The sequence below is a fragment of the Nematolebias whitei genome, chromosome 6, assembly GCF_014905685.2.
Source record: "Nematolebias whitei isolate Nwh7 chromosome 6, NemWhi1, whole genome shotgun sequence".
NCBI classification, from domain to species: domain Eukaryota; kingdom Metazoa; phylum Chordata; class Actinopteri; order Cyprinodontiformes; family Rivulidae; genus Nematolebias; species Nematolebias whitei.
In genome coordinates, this window is record NC_056503.1 from 11,766,259 (window position 1) to 11,782,923 (window position 16,665).

The following is a 16,665-nucleotide window of genomic DNA, read 5'->3' on the forward strand; positions in this document are numbered from 1 at the left end:
TCTCTCAACTTTCTCTTCACAATATCCCACAGGTTCTCTATGGGGTTCAGGTCAGGAGAGTTGGCAGGCCAATTGAGCACAGTAATACCATGGTCAGTAAACCATTTACCAGTGGTTTTGGCACTGTGAGCAGGTGCCAGGTCGTGCTGAAAAATGAAATCTTCATCTCCATAAAGCTTTTCAGCAGATGGAAGCATGAAGTGCTCCAAAATCTCCTGATAGCTAGCTGCATTGACCCTGCCCTTGATAAAACACAGTGGACCAACACCAGCAGCTGACATGGCACCCCAGACCATCACTGACTGTGGGTGCTTCACACTGGACTTCTGACATTTTGGCATTTTCTTCTCCCCAGTCTTCCTCCAGACTCTGGCACCTTGATTTCCGAATGACATGCAGAATTTGCTTTCATCCGAAAAAGTACTTTGGACCACTGAGCAACAGTCCAGTGCTGCTTCTCTGTAGCCCAGGTCAGGCGCTTCTGCCGCTGTTTCTGGTTCAAAAGTGGCTTGACCTGGGGAATGCGGCACCTGTAGCCCATTTCCTGCACATGAGACGCCTCCAGAGGTGGTTCGCTCGTCTGCGTATAGATCCGGTAAGTCAGAAGAGGCAGATGATTTCTGTGCCCCCTTGGGAACTGACCTGAAACGTTGGGGAAATCCTCTCACTCTGTCGGAGAGAGTCCCTATCAGCAGACCTACGTCACACGTCTCAATTTTCACAGACGCATCCCTGTCAGGTTGGGGAGGAACGTGCCTGTCTCAGGCGGTGGGGGGTTGTGGCCACCTCACACATTAGCTCGTATAAATGTTTTGGAATATCTCGCGGTTTTGAATGTGATCCAACATTTTGCTCCTGTGTTGCAGAATCAGCATGTTCTGATTCACACAGACAACAAAGTGACTGCAGCTTACATAAACCGGCAGGGGGGCGTGTGCTCAGCCCAAATGTTACACATTGCGAGGCAGCTGCTGTGTTGAGCACACAAAAACCTGCTCTCCATCAGAGCAGTGTACATCCCCGGCGTCCTGAACAGAGGAGCGGACATAATGTCCAGGGGTGGTCCGCGCCATGGGGACTGGAGTCTCCATCCGGAGCGGATTTCTCGGATTTGGGAGAAATTTGGCTGAGCAGAAGTGGACATATTTGCCACACGGGAGAACGCCCAGTATCAGCTGTGGTTCTCACTGAGCCCACGGGACGATCCACCGTTAGGAGTGGATGCGTTTGCCCATAGTCCGTGGCCCAAAATGCTCCTTTACGCATTTCCCCCAGTCCCTCTAATATCACAGTCTCCGAACCGAGTTCGGGAGGAAGAACTGTCAGCCATTCTGATAGCCCCAGAGCGCGTGAGCGCCCCGTGGTTTCCAATCCTGCGACGTCTGTTATCGGGTCGTCCATGGAAACTGCCATGGAGGGAAGATGCTCTCCTCCAGGTGGGAGGAGCGATCAGGAGTCCCCCAGAAATAGGCCAGCACCTTTGGGTCTGGCCACTGAGCGTATGCGCTTAGAGAAGATGGGACTCTCTCAAGAAGTAGTGCACACAATCCAGGATTCACGTGCTGCCTCCACCACAGCGCTGTACACATCAAAGTGGACAGCTTTTCAACGCTGGTGTACGGAGAAAGGTGTAGAGGCCATCTCATGCCCACTAGGTGGCATGCTATCCTTTCTGCAGCAGCTGATGGACAGAAATCTTGCGTTCAGCACAATTAAAACGTATGCTGCAGCCATTTCCTCCTGTCACGAAGGCTTTGGTGACAAAACAGTTTTTAATCACCCGCTGATTAAGCATTTTCTAAAAAAGTGTACGGAGGCACAGACCAGTGTCACGTCCACTAGATCCTCAGTGGGACTTAACGATGGTTCTGCAAGCCCTGATCAAAGCTCCTTTCGAGCTGTTGGATCAAGTTTCGATTAAATTCTTGTCACTTAAAACAGCCCTGCTGTTGGCTTTGACATTCGTGAAGAGTGTGTGTGATTTATCTGCTCTTTGTTGCTCCGTCTTGCCTCAGGATTCAAGCTGATGGCAGCTCAACTGATCTGAGACCTAACCCAGCGTTCATGGCTAAAAACATCACAAGCTCATTTAAATCAAGAATGATGATGTTGGAAGGGTTTACCCCCCTCCCCACAAATCAGAAGAAGAAACATCTTTTCATCTCCTCTGCCCTGTGCATGTGCTGGCATGTTACGTAACACGCACGGCCACACTGCGTCAGACTCGACATTTGTTTGTGCATTATAGAGACGCTTCTGCAGGTCGCCCGTTATCCACCCCAGCGCCTGTCACACTGGCTGTGTGAGGCCATTTCTGAAGCTTACTGAGCATCAGGTTTAGAGCCCCCTGACAACGTCAGGGCGCTCTCGACCAGAGGAATCGCATCTTCGACAGCTTTGCATAATGGTATGACAATGTAGGATATTTGCACTGCGGACGCGTGGTCATCGCCCTGCTCGTTTATTCACTTCTATCTGCGTGATGTTTTGGCTCGTTCCATGGCACATTCTGTTCTCAGCGCCTTAACAGAATGAATCTTATTGTTTTCATGGAATTTCGTTTAAACTCACATCTGACTGCATGCAATTACATTGTGAGATATTTATTAGTCACAAGTTTGTGACTGTTGGTCTTGTTCTAATGTTACTAATCAGTTCATTTGATTACTAATCAGTTCATTTTTTATTAACCTGTTCGTATTGAAGAGCTGTTGATCTGCTCTGTTCAATGTTTTCAGCCTCTCCCCTTTTCCCTGTCGAAAACTTTTCTCTCCGGGGCACCCATGTACACGGAACGCGTAAATTATGCAGCGTGCGTCTGTGCATGGTGCGCGTAATTACGCGAAGGGCTGAGTGATGAAATGTTTTTTGGTGCAAGCAGGCGCGTCATGTGGTGTCTGAACGGACCCAGTGAGGCATAGACTACATCTACTTCACCTTTTAACCCACTAGCGAGGGCCTTAAAGGGCGAAGCCTATACAAAATAGAACGTTGGTTACGTACTGTAACCCCAGATTCTGAGAGTATAGGTGTAGCCCTTTAAGCTCTGGGCCTCACTGGCTCCTAAATGGCTGAAGAAAAAGCTATTTGGGAGCCGATTACCCGCTCTCAACATAATTTATACGGACCGGGTGAGGCCCACACGACAGGTGGGCGTGGACTAAAGTTTTCAGTGCTACGCTTTGCGTGATGGGATAAAACCCACTAGCGAGGGCCTTAAAGGGCTACGCCTATACTCATAGAATCTGGGGTTACAGTACGTAACCAACGTTTGTGTTGTTTTGTCTCTATTCTGCACTGAATGTGTTGTTTTTCATTCAGGAGCTCAGATCTAACAATGACTCATTCATGGCCAGTGACCAGTCCCTCTAATGTTGTTTCTGTCTGCGTCGAACTCTTATACTCACACCAACTGCCATTCTTCTGTCTGGCCCTGACACTGTCCAACCAGCTGATGTCTAAACATTTACACGTTATTCACAATATTTGTTTGTGTGTTGGAGATTCTTTGCTGGATCCTTTTACCATTTTTCCTCTGTTTACACATCAGATTGAAGGTACACAATCTTTAGTTTTTAAATTAGTTAGTACATTTTCTTTAGTTAGTACTTTTTTACGGAGCTCTGGAAGTGACATTGGGGATTTTTTTATTTTGTTTTGTGTTCCCACGCAAAATTTTTGCTTTCCCTTGTAATACTGTGGTGTTACCTCATAGACAAAGGCAACAATGGAATACACTACACCCTTAATTTAGGTTCTTGGGGTTTTATTTTGATATCAGTCTTAAATAGAATTATATCCAGTGTCTGCTACTGCAGTAAAGTTAGTTTTACGTTGGACATTCATGCGCCATGGATTCAGCGGTGTCTTCCCCTCATTCGATCCGATGCAGGCAGTCTGATTTCAGTCAGCTGCACTCAGTCTGCCCCTCCTCAGAGTGGTTCGCTTAGGGGCCATCAACAAATTACCAAACCAAAAACTCTTAACAAAAATGTATATCTTTTAGGTCATGTGGCCCACTGATACAAAATTAATCATAAATTACTTTGCGTGGGAATGCAAAAGGAAAATAATCCGACATGTCCCCTCCGGGGCTCCGTACTTTTTAAAGTCAATTGCTAAAAATAAAAAAAAAAAGGAGCACAGAAATGGGTCAAAACAAAATGATGATTTAATTTCAAAGAAAAATGAAGCACTTTTGGAGATGATCAAAAAAGGATGAAACAAACAAAAAATACTGTGAAAAGAGGTCATTCTTTAGCTGTGATTTAAAACTCACAAGAAAGCTGTCTGCCAAAGGATGACTTCCACAGTCTGAGACCCGGGACGGTGAATTCACAATCTCTTTGTGTTTTCAGTCTGGAACAAGAAACAACAAGACCTTGATAACAACTTTGGGGTCTAACAGATGTGTCATTGTATCAACTTCAAAGCCTGAATTACGATTTCAAAATGTTATTAAGATAACAGAAGGGCAACTTCAGCTGCATTTCTTGGGTAAAAATAACTTGACTGAACAGCAGAATTAACATTTGTTAAATTTAAGTTGATTGAGGGGAGTGATGGTGCAGAGTTTAGAGACAGTGGGCCCGTGAACAGAAAACACTTTGACCAAAACTAGCGTGCGCATTTTAATCTTAAGCAACACCATACTGGATCAGCTGAGGCCCGGGTTAACGATGACCGCCACCGGAGCTGTGGACAAACAGGGTGCCAGCAGAAATTGTGCTACTGTTAGTCAGAAACCACGAGCAGAGAAATGTGTCAAGAGACAGAGGGAGAAGAGGAAAGTCAATCATGTAGGATTGAGGGTTGCAACTCTAAATGTGGGGACAATGACAGGCAAAGATAGAGAGCAGGCTGACATGATGCAGAGAAGGAAGGTAGATGTTTTGTGTCCAAGAGACCAAGTGGAAAGGCAGAGGATGACTCGCTGTGGCAACCCTTGAAAATAAAAAGAGCCAAAAGTAGTCAAATATTTTTTATTTTATTTTAATTAATTACAAATTTTATGTGATTACTCGTCAAGAACTTGGTTATGGGCAAAAATCAGTAAATTAGATGTCTGGCTGATGATCTCAGTCATACAACTGTGTGGGAGAGCTATATTTGCTAGGTCATCAGGTTTTAAGGACCAATAAGGATGAATGTCATCAGATAAGCCGAAATTAAACACTCAACTGATTATTTGTAGAGGGACCAAAAGAAGCATGTACTGTATATAAAATAAATCATAAAAATAAAGCTTTTCCAAATATAGATCCCTGAAGCATCCCACAGGTCAGTGGCGCTGTAATCGGTAGCCACACTTTAAATTGTATTAAAGGAAACCAGTTTAAGGCTACACCAGAAATCCTTTCCATTTCTTCTACTGCTCAATGAGCAATCAACTGTGTCAAAAATTAGATACAAAGCAGTTGTTTAGGCTCTGCACAATCGTACATACAGTAATTCAGTAAATATTTGCTTAGTTTTGTTTACTTGTAATGCTGTTTCTGTTTCATGTAAAAAACAAGGGTTTATTACTTTTCTTTCAGTGTCGCATGGTGTGTAAAGATGTGCCAGGTGAGACGATGTACGATGTTCTGCATGACATCGAATACAGAAGAAAATGGGACTCTAATGTGATCGAGACGTTTGATATCGGAAAGCTAACGGTCAACGCAGACGTTGGTTACTACTCTTGTATGTTGCACACTTGGAGTACGATCAAGTGTTGGCTCATTTGGCTTATTAAACTTTATTTATTTGTTTTTATTGAAGTTACTTTGTATGTTTTAAAGGGAAGTGTCCAAAACCTCTTCGGAACCGTGATGTCATCACACTTCGCTCCTGGCTGCCAATCGGAAAAGATTACATCATCATGAACTACTCTGTTAAACATGCCGTGAGTATACATGCACACAGAAACGGAAGGTGTGCGCACGCTCTGGCCCGGCTCATTCACCCATCATAAACCTCAGTGTGTGTTCAGCATTGAATAGGAATGCTAACGTAGCATTGTGAAACAAGTCTCACTTTAAATGAGTGCTTGTTGGCTGAGCTGAAATGAACATTGGTTCAGTTTATGAAGAGCAGCGTAGTGTAGCTGTAGAGAGAAGGTGAAACGAAGCTCTCTCTGGACACTCAAGTTCCACTTATAGAGAAGGGATCCATCCAGGAAGAGCAGACCGGTTGGCACCAGTCAAACAACAGCCTGTTCAGGCCTTGATGTTTTTACAGTACATGTAATGCGGGCCAGCACGTCTTCTATTCAACTAATGCTTAAGTTGATAAAGTTGAACATTATATTTTTAGGTTGGCCTCTGATCAGGCTTTCTAAGAGCGTGAGTAATTTAATATAATTTCATTGCCACAAAGCAGTAAAACAAGCTAATGTGGTGATTAGAGAGCACTGAAACCATGTTGGTGACATTTTGGAATCAGGCCTTGAAACCTCTTCTATCAATGTGCCAGTTTATTTATTTTTTGTCTTGACTTATGGACAAGTTTTCTCTACTTATCATATTTTACCAACTACCAGATTACAGTTATTATGCCATAATTTACATATTGTTACGGAGATACTGATTAGTTAAATCAGTTGATTTGCCAGTGGCATTTCCTGTCAGGTTTTCTTTATCCTAATGTTCATTTTTTGAATTTACTTCTGTTTTTTTGTTTGGAAATATCTTTTTCTTCACCTTTCTCTGTGTTTCTTCTTCTCTTTTTTAGTTTTAATTCTTCAAAGTTTACAAAAGGATAAGTCATTTCATGTGACTCAGCTGTTGAAGGCCTACTGCATTCCTACATCAATTAGTTTATAGACAATAGACTGTGTGTGTGTGTGTGTGTGTGTGTGCGTGCGTGCGTGCGTGCGTGCGTGCGCTCAAGGTAGTGGGACTTGTGAACTCAAATATTCACATATGGAATTGCAGATTCTATCAATATCTAATAAATAATCAACACTTAAAAATAATAGTTTAAACTAGTCAAGTTAATAAATATGCCCATGAAGTGATTATACATGACAGAATTTTTTTTAATGCTTTATATAAAAAAATAAATAATTTGATGTTAGTGCAACGAAATAAAATTGTTTTTGAAAATAAAATGGAAAATATTTTGTTTCAAGTGTCGTTTTAATTTTTTTTTACTGAATTTTACATTTCCTTGTTTTGGTGGACCTTTATTTTGTAATACTACCACTTTATTTACTTCACAGATCTCGTTTTGGGATGAATTATTTATTTCCAAGCTTCTTATTTCCCCTTTTTATTTTCTTAAATAATAACTAAATACCTTTTCAACATCATCTGCTGCACACAGTCAGTTAGGTGCCTTGTTTAGTCAGAATTGTATATCCAGATTTTAAAATGCCAAGTCACCATTTCAAAATTTAAAGTGCCTGTATACCAAAAGGATTGTCTTCAATTTGAACATTTTTAATGTTGGGACCAGCAAACAACAGAAAAACTTAGACGAATTTTATCGTTGAGCTTTGTAATGAATTATATTCTCAGATCAAATAATCTGAAGCTTCCTGGTGTCCTGAGCATATGGAGAGATGCATAAAATTTTCTGCAGTCCTTAAAAATCTATTAGACAGAACATGATGATGCTCTGATTTCCCAGAAACCTGCAGATGATTCATGGAAGCTGTTACTGTGCTCTGTCAGGAGAAGCTCCCACACTGTAACCTATTAGTGGAGAAGTGCTGTCGCAAAAAAAAAAAAAGCACCAAAAAGCTGAGAGGAAAGCAGTTCTGTCAAGTTCTCCTTTAAGTGCACTCCTGTGTGTGTGTCTCTGCTGGAGCTCTGCAGTGCGTCTGTCTCAGTCAGTGCCAGCTAACAAGTTCTGTATGTCATTATAATGACTCTGAAGGAGTTACAAGCTTGAGCAGGTGAGATGGGAGAGACTGTGCATACAAATGTTGACCACTCTAAGCTTAATGAGAGAGTGACAGAGAAAGTCATAGTTGAAAATAAATTATATTAAATCTTAACTTGAGTTTATTTAGACTGTTTAAAGACACTGGCCTAGATTTATTTTGTTTTATTCAACAGTGGCTTTTTTCTTTTCCTTAGACTGATGAAGAACCTGGGCAACAGTCGTATGCATAGACTTGTTTCTTCTTTCTCCTTCAAACTCCTTCAAAGTGGTCACAGGTGTCATGGTTAGACCTGTCACGATAACAAATGTTGCTGGGCGATTAATTGTCTTAGAAATTATTGCGATAAACAATATTATTGTTGGAAATTTGACAGTAATTAGTCATTCTTGTCAAATTTAAGAAGAAATGTTTAATATTTGTGTGTAGCACCTTTTTTGGCCACTGGATGGCAGTATATGACTGTTTGAACCGAAGGATGGATAGTGAGAGAGTGAGCAGTGTGTCTCTTTAAGAAAAATGGGTAGGAGGCCTCACGACATGGGCAGTCTCTTGTTCCTATTTTTCAGTTCTCTTAATGGAGGACCCTCGGTGTGGTTTGAGCTCTTTTGCATAGCATTTGTCACACAAAGCTTTTAATAAAAAAATCAGTAAACAAGTTCTCAGTTTCTTTTTGAAGAGAACAACAACTTTTTCCACGAAGGCACTGGTTTCAACCGTGAATTTTGGAGCTTTGACAAGACAAAAGATTTTTTCCCCGAGGTCGACCTGTTAGCTTAGCTCGTAGCTTAGCTTCTCAGCTTAGCTGCTTTTAACTTTGGATTGTTAAAACAGATTTTAAAGAGAAAGGGAGCGGTCAGTGAAGAACACTGGAGATGAGCCGTTTGTCATCCAGTGTCTTCAGTAGAAAGAGACACGAAGAAACGATAAAGCCAATAAATGACAATGAGGTGGATAATTTTCATTTATCATGCGATTAATTGATTTATTGTTTATTGCGACAGGCCTAGTCATGGTGGTCTCCCTTACTATTCTCCTTCTGGCACGGTCACTCAGTTTGTGAGAACATCCCGCTCCTCGTACATTTAGGGTGCATTCACACCAGCCCTGTTTAGTCCGCTTTAATCGAACTCTAGCTCGTTTTCCTAGAAAGTCCGGCTCGTTTAGGGAGGTGTGAACGCACCATCGAACTCTGTCACGGAACAAAAAGGCGAACTCTGGCCCGGGCCTAAACCTAGGTCTCGGTCCGGTAGAAGAGAACTCCAGCGCGGTTTGAGTACAGTGTGAATGTAAACAGACCAGACCCGCTCCGCAGGGTAAACAAACACACATTTCTCTGACCTTATATGGAGCCGTCAGCTGCCTAGTGTGGAAAAACAACATTCTGCATGGTCTTCTGTCTCATCTCCTGCTCATGCTAAGTCCATTTTTGAAAAATGACAAAATATAACTCCTAAAACTGCTAAAACTTGATGCCCCTTCGTTTTTATTTGTATTTACAGAAGAAGAAGAAGACGTGTCTTCAGAGGTTTTTGTGTCGTTTCTGTCAGTAGTTCTTGGTGCAGCGCCCCCACAGGCGAGCGGGGGAATAGTTTGGTTCAACAGGTTGACTCGACTCCACAGTGCAGTGTGAATGCAAACGCACCAGCTCAAATGTAACAAAAGGTCATGAATATTGGTCCCGAACCGAGTCTACCGGACTATCAGGTGTGAAAACGACCTTACACATATCCCATATTCTTTCCATTTCTTGGTGGTGAATTAAACAGAACTCCTAGTTATTAAAAAGAAGCCATCCAGATGACTTGACTGAACTTTGTTGGATTTTCTACCTGGATTATTGAGCATGAACTTTGATGTTTTGAACCACTTTGGCTGTGGCTTCCTCTGAGGAGTCGACGAGGGAGAGGGCGGGCCACAGAAACCATCTTACCACCAGCAAACTGGTTGGTCTACTATGGGAGTGTTCTGCTTGTGGGACTGAGTTTGTTTGTGGCTCCTTGGACTGATGAAGTCCTTTGGATGAAGGACGAAATATTTCTACAAAAAAATAAACCGTCCGTAAGACCTGACTGAACTTGGTTGGATTTTTACCTGGATTATTGTGCATGAACTTTGATGAAACTCCTAGTTATGTTTAAGGACTTGGAAATCCTTTTGCATCCATCCCTGGACTTGTACTTATGTACGTTTCTCTGAGTTGAATTAGGACAGTCACGTTAGAAGCTGAGAACTTGTTTACTGATTTCTTTAAATAAAAAATTTTGTGTGAAAAATGCTATGTTAAAGAGCTCAAACCACACTGAGCGTCCGCCATTTTGAGAACCGAAAAAAAGGAGGGAGAGAGACCATGTCACGTCAAGGGGCCTCCCTCCCATTTTTGTTAAAGCGACGTGCTGCTCGCTCCCTCACTATCCATCCTTTGGTTCAAAACGTCTTATACTGCCATCCAGTGTGCAAAAAAGGCATTAAACTCTAAACAAATTAACAAAAAATTTTTTTGACAATAATTACTAATTATTGTCAAATTTCAAACAATATTATCATTTATCACAATAATTTCTGAGACAATTAATCACCCAGCAAAATTTATTATTGTGACAGGCCTGCTCTGTCACGTTAAAGTTTCACGGTTATTTCACATTTCATTTTTATTAAATCGGTATTACTTTATAGAAATTAGATTTCACTTTGATATTGGGAGAGATTTCTTTTTTAATTTTTTTGTTATAAAGTCTAATTTATATCAACCGTGATTGATTTATGCCAACAATAAAGGCCTAAAACATTTAAGGGAGTGAATACTTTTTAAAGGCACTGTAGCCTCATGGCCGAAGGAGTTAACTGTCCTGATCAGAAATAGCACCACTTATTTTTGTTGGACAAAACATAAATGGTAAATAAAGAGTAAATAAATAAAGAGGTAAATAATAATAATAATAAAAATGAAGGTAAATAAAGAGCAATCTACAACAGGTAAGATATTATTTGTTCCACAGACCCTACACAGTCCTTTGGTGTTGAGGGGCTTTCATCAGAAAATAAGGAACATTTCATCATTGTTGCATGTGTTTATGATGCACACTTATTAATCTAGGTTAAAGGGATAGTTCAGATGTTTTGAAGTGGGGCTCTGCGAAAACGACAGTGCTGTTGCAGATTGACAAGCTAACAGTGTGAGCTGCGCAAAGACCGAAGTAGATTACTGCCATCTTAAAACTGAATCCTCATAAATGTCATAGAAGCTCCTGTGAACATTGTTTTATAAACCTTTGCAGTGTCAGTTTGCAATACACGGTCATTCTGGCAGAAATATGATGATAGAGCAAGAAAAATCTCAGGCTGCACCAGAAGCAGCTAGCTGCTGCTGCTATTAGCACTTGAAAAAAGATGGAATTAAATGTAAATTGTAAAATGTGTAACAGAAAGTGATGAAAAGCTGTTATAGTATATCCTATGGAGATTGGAGTTGTTTTAGGATGGTAGCAATTAGGCCTGTTGAGATAAATCAGTTAACCGCATGATAAATGGAAATTATCAACCTCGTTTTCATTTATCGGCTTTATCGTTTCTTCACGTTTCTCTCTTTCTACTGAAGACACTGGATGACAAAAGGCTCAACTCCGGTGTTCTTCACTGACATCTCCCTTTCTCTTTTCTCTTTAAAATCTGTTTTACCCCTCCAAAATCACGTTTTGAGATCATTAAAAGCAGCTAAGCTGAGAAGCTAAGCTACGAGCTAAGCTAACAGGCCGACCTCGGGGAACAAACCTCGGTCTTGTCGAAGCTCCAAAATTCACGGTTGAAACCCGTGCCTTCATGTAAAAAGTTGTTTTTATCTGATAAAAGAAGCTGAGAAGTTGTTTACTGATATTTTTACATTAAAAGCTTTGTGTGAAAAATGCTGTGCTAAAGAGCTCAAACCACACCGAGGGTCCTCCATTTAGGGAACCAAAAAAAAGGAAGGATAGACGACCCATGTCACGTCAAAGGGCCTCCCTCCCATTTTTCTTAGAGACACGCTGCTCGCTCCCTCAGTATCCATCCTTAGGTTCAAACAGTCTTCTACTGCCATCCAGTGGTGAAAAACTGTACTACACACAAAACAAATTAAGCAACATTTCTTCTTGATATTGACAATAATTACTAATTATTGTCAAATTCAAACAATATTATCATTTATCGCAATAATCTCTGAGACAATTGCCCAGCAACATTTGTTATCGTGACTGGCCTAGCAGCAATCCACTTTGGTCTTGACCTTGTTTAGACTAGCTGTTAGCTCAGTTGTCCACTCAGATTCCCACAGATCTTTATTTCTCCAAACTAAATTCATTCAAAGAGCAGTCTGCAACAGGTAAGACATTTGTTCCACAGACCCTGTTTTTCCAGATCTGAACTATCGTTTAACTTAAGAGTGTATGGAAGCTTTAAGACATAACATATATTTTAAGATAAAAGTTATGTCTATGGATATTAAAATAATCAAGGGATTAACATTTTCCTAATTCTACGTATGCATAATTGTACAGTTATTGTCTCCACAGAAATACCCGCCTAAAAAGGACATGGTGCGAGCTGTTTCCCTTCAGACAGGTTACATGATCCAGAGCACGGGTCCTAATCACTGCACCCTTACTTACATGGCCCAGGTAGATCCACGAGGTAAATCAATCTCACACACACATTTATAATGATTAAAATCCTACCAGTTCACTCACCCTGGTGCTTAATGCATGCTCTATGAATTATTCATTCCTCTGCCTTTATGTCAAAATGAGTTGTCATAGTAACCATATCAAGGACGGTCTATTTCACTGTCTCACTTCTGTTTTTTACCACATTATTTTTCTGTTTTATCCCATTTATTTATGTCTGTTTCCCTTAAAATCACCTCTTCTGTTGCTCCTCTGGGTTCAAACAATATAAAATGTGTAAACTTCTATAACTACCTGGTCTTATTGTGCTTAAGTGTGTATGAATGTAGTGAGAAGCATGTTACTAAGCCTCTCTTTGATGTGTTTCATGTGGCATGTTTTAAAATAATCCTAAAAATCCCTTTTCAAGCCTCCTCATCGTATTGGCGTTTGATTTTGTCACCCTCACACCATTTTGTCTTGACTCATCTCATCCTGCCTCTCTTTACAGGTTCATTACCCAAGTGGGTTGTCAACAAGTCTTCTCACTTCCTCGCTCCTCATGTAAGTCACATGAACATATTAACAGGGATCCTGTAAGTATTTGTATTTGTCCACATGGAAATGTGCTCTTTCAGAAATGTGTGTTTACAGTTTTTTAAATTGTGTGGACAGACTTTGCAGAGAGTGTCCTTGGATGGATAAGAGCTGCTCAGAAAGAAAGATGTACAAAAAATAGGCATGACTTTACCAGGAAAAACGTTTCAGTTTTAACTTTAGTTTCTTTTAAAACCAACAACAGGATTTTAGATTTTGACATTATAAACGGATGCATTCAAATTATATTGAAAGTGTTAGAAATGTGTAAAATTGATGATTTTGCTCTGATATTCAGGAAAAGTGTTATTTCTGTTCTTGTTTCTTCTCAAGTCGGCACTCAGGCTTCTTCACCTTTGATCCATCTCTGTCGTCTTTTCACATCGTTTCTTCTGACTCCTTTTATACTATCACTTGTTGTCCCCCGTCCCAAAATAAAACGGGGGAATTGGAAATACCCTCCATCTGTTTGCGCATGTTGTGACAAATTGAATAATGAGTGAGGTATCTACTTCCATTTTGGTGTGTGCAGCTGTGTCTTAGGCGTAAGGAAGGTCTCTTTTGAAAATGGGGTTGGCACGCATGCATTTATTTATTTATATATATACCGTTGTGTGTATGTATGTGTATGTGTATGTATATATATATATATATATATATAAATAAATGGGAATTAGTTTCTGCTAAATTCTTATCAGGATTGTTCTCTGCACTAAAAGCGTACAGGAGAATAGTAGTTTATCGGAGCTATGCTATGCAGAGCTAAGCAAAGCTAAACACCACCCAATTCCATCACCACCCCACAGTGCTTTCCCCCCTCATACCCACCACAAACCGTCTCTGACTCGTGGTGTCAGTTTACAGCCAGGAACAGAAACTTTAACATAAACGTCAAACCAGAGCAAGAAAATAACATGAAAAACCCATTACCACACTCAGAAACATCATAAACAGTCATTGTACACATAATTCCTCCCCAGGATGCTTTGCAATGCCCACATTGTTTCTGGGATGTGACTCTCTCACACATGATTTTACACATCTTTACTTTAATACAAACATTTATTAGATAGAGAATATTGATTCACAGCAACTTTGTAGGTAGTTTATAAAAGTAGTTAACCACAAAGAGGATCAATAAAATGAGTTAATTCATTAAAGTAAATGACATGAGGGAGACGTCCGACACACATTGAATGCATCACTCTGCTTCAGCACTGCAGCGTTCTGCTCCACCTCTTTGGTTCTGATGGACCTGATTAATTTCTGAAGGTTCACCTCTGAACAGGACATGACACTTTACTTGTGATTTATGAACCGTTTTGAGTTGTTCACTACAACGTTGTCACATCACAGGCAGTCTTAGTGTCAGTGACAGCAGTGTATGATCAAAGTTAGCACTTTATTGTTAGCTTCCGCTAATTGTTGAAAATCTGTTTAGCAGTTTAGTGCTAGCAAAGCTTTTTTTTTTTTTTTTTTTTTTTAATTGGCGAATTAGTGGTTAGCTTCAGAAAAACACTCGTCTTGAAAACTACAAACATTCACTATTCAAATATTTCATTGAAGGGGGACCTCAGTGTACTGCTTCATCTTGTGTTCTTCAGTATTTCTTTTTGTCTGTCAAGTTCAGCCCACCATTTTACTTCTCCAAGTAAACTGATTTTCTAACAATCCTTCCTATCCTTTCTACTAGCTTATTTTCTAGAGATCATTGCAGATCTTTGTATTAATCATACATGTGGTCTGTCTTTTTACTTTTTGTGTTGTTTTTTTTTTGTTTTTTGTTCAGGCAATGAAAAAGATCAACAAGGCCTGTTTGAAGTATTCAGAGTGGAAGCAGAGACATAACCCTGGCTTCAAGCCCTGGCTGTACCCCGAACAAACTACGTTACCCAGCATCCCACTCTCCGACCTGAGCATTCAACATGCTGAGAGTCTGGAGAATATTGATGAGAGCTGCTTGGCTGAGACTCACGAGAGAGGAGACAGCGACTAACACAAATAAATACACTGACAGTCATGCGTTCATACAAACAGCAATGCAGGGATACATACACACTTGTTTAACATTCATAAATGTATGTACGTGTGATTTTGTTTGTAGAATGTATATTGTACATGCAATGCAAACATTGATGAGAGCATGTATGTAGGCATTCATGCACAAAGGCTTTACCAACTCGGTCACATAAATACATACACAAATACTTTCTCTATCTTATATACTTTTACAAACAATCATTTGGAAAAACCAGAAAAGTATCTAATTTATCTTCTTCTTCTAGTGATTTCAGCATTTTAAAATCAGGACACATACAAATAACATAAATATATTTTCACATAGATTTAACTGAACTTCCACATTCCTGCTGGTATTTAGGATATGACAGACAAAAAGCTGATTTTTCTCCTTTTCAGCTACATAGCCTTACTCATCAGGACAATGCCTCAGTGGTATAGATTCAGATCTGTTCACATTCAGTTCGTTTGCCTCTGCCTATACTGTCTATCTGTTGCTCATTGTGTGCCTATCACATTCTGTAAGCACATAATTATGCAGGTGTGCAGAAGGCAGCTGGAACCCAACTTTAATCCCTTTCTCTCTCTCACACATGCAGATTTACGTACTGTTTGCTTCTCTGTTTAAGAGATGTATGGATATAAGTAGACTTTAAATAAATTCAGATTCCTACAAAGGTTTTTCAACTTTCACTTGTGACCTGACTTTTTATTTCAATGTGTTCGTATATGCTTTTCCACAGCTTTGGAGGTTTTCACGCTTTAGTTAAGAGTCATTGAACTGATGATCGCCTCTCGTGTGCACATCCTTTCAAACACAGAATCTATTTTATTTTTTAATTCAAATTTGTGCTGCCATGAACATTGGATCAGGCCAACACCACGACCTGCAGCCGATTCTAATTAACCTTCTTGCTGGAACGTGATGTGGGTTTTCTTGATCGTATGCATCCATGGATTCAAATAGTGCTCAGTGGCCTAGATCAGTGTTAGGAATCCCACCCCCCAACACACACACTCTCAATCTGTTGGCATGGCAACTCTGACATCAACTCAACACCAAAAAGCAATGATCTTGAATTTCACTAGGGAAGTGCCTTATCACCATTCTTCCTCATGGTGTGATAAAAGCAAATGCACCTCGTAAACATCAGCTGTGGTGGGCTGATAAAAAAATATTAGAAACACTGAAAATAAAAAAACATAATAGCAATACGGTTTGGCTCCAAATGGCATTAACTGCACTGGATGTCAGATTGTTTTTCAGTTCGTAGGGAGTGTTGGAGAGCACGTCGGCAAGAGGAACATAGCTATGTCCTCTTTGTGTTGCGCATGGTTTTTGCTGTCTTCCTCTTAGCTGCCTCTGCATATGCAGCGCCTAATAAAGTATGAATGATGAGAGGAAGTGTATGCATGAGGTGCACACGCTGCTGCTCTTCCTCCCGTCTGTGCCGTTTGTTTTTTCTGTTAGCTGTACTGACTGTTTCTCCCATTACCTTAGTACATACAACCATCCTAAGAGTCTTTATCGTGTGTTTGTGT

The 16,665-nt window shown here is 40.5% G+C and overlaps 1 protein-coding gene across 2 annotated transcripts in view; it reads left to right on the forward strand.

The window, feature by feature from the left end:
• The window catches only part of stard10 (StAR-related lipid transfer (START) domain containing 10), a 36,789-nt gene extending 20,973 nt beyond the window's left edge, over positions 1-15,816 (forward strand). For both annotated transcript variants that reach the window (XM_037678038.1, XM_037678037.1), the window contains exons 3-7: positions 5,538-5,685; positions 5,784-5,887; positions 12,418-12,535; positions 13,019-13,071; positions 14,894-15,816. In XM_037678038.1, the coding sequence (XP_037533966.1) occupies positions 5,538-5,685; positions 5,784-5,887; positions 12,418-12,535; positions 13,019-13,071; positions 14,894-15,100 (630 nt within the window). In that variant the 3' untranslated portion in view covers positions 15,101-15,816. The remainder of the gene's footprint in view (positions 1-5,537; positions 5,686-5,783; positions 5,888-12,417; positions 12,536-13,018; positions 13,072-14,893) is intronic.
• The last annotated feature ends 849 nt before the right edge of the window (positions 15,817-16,665 follow it).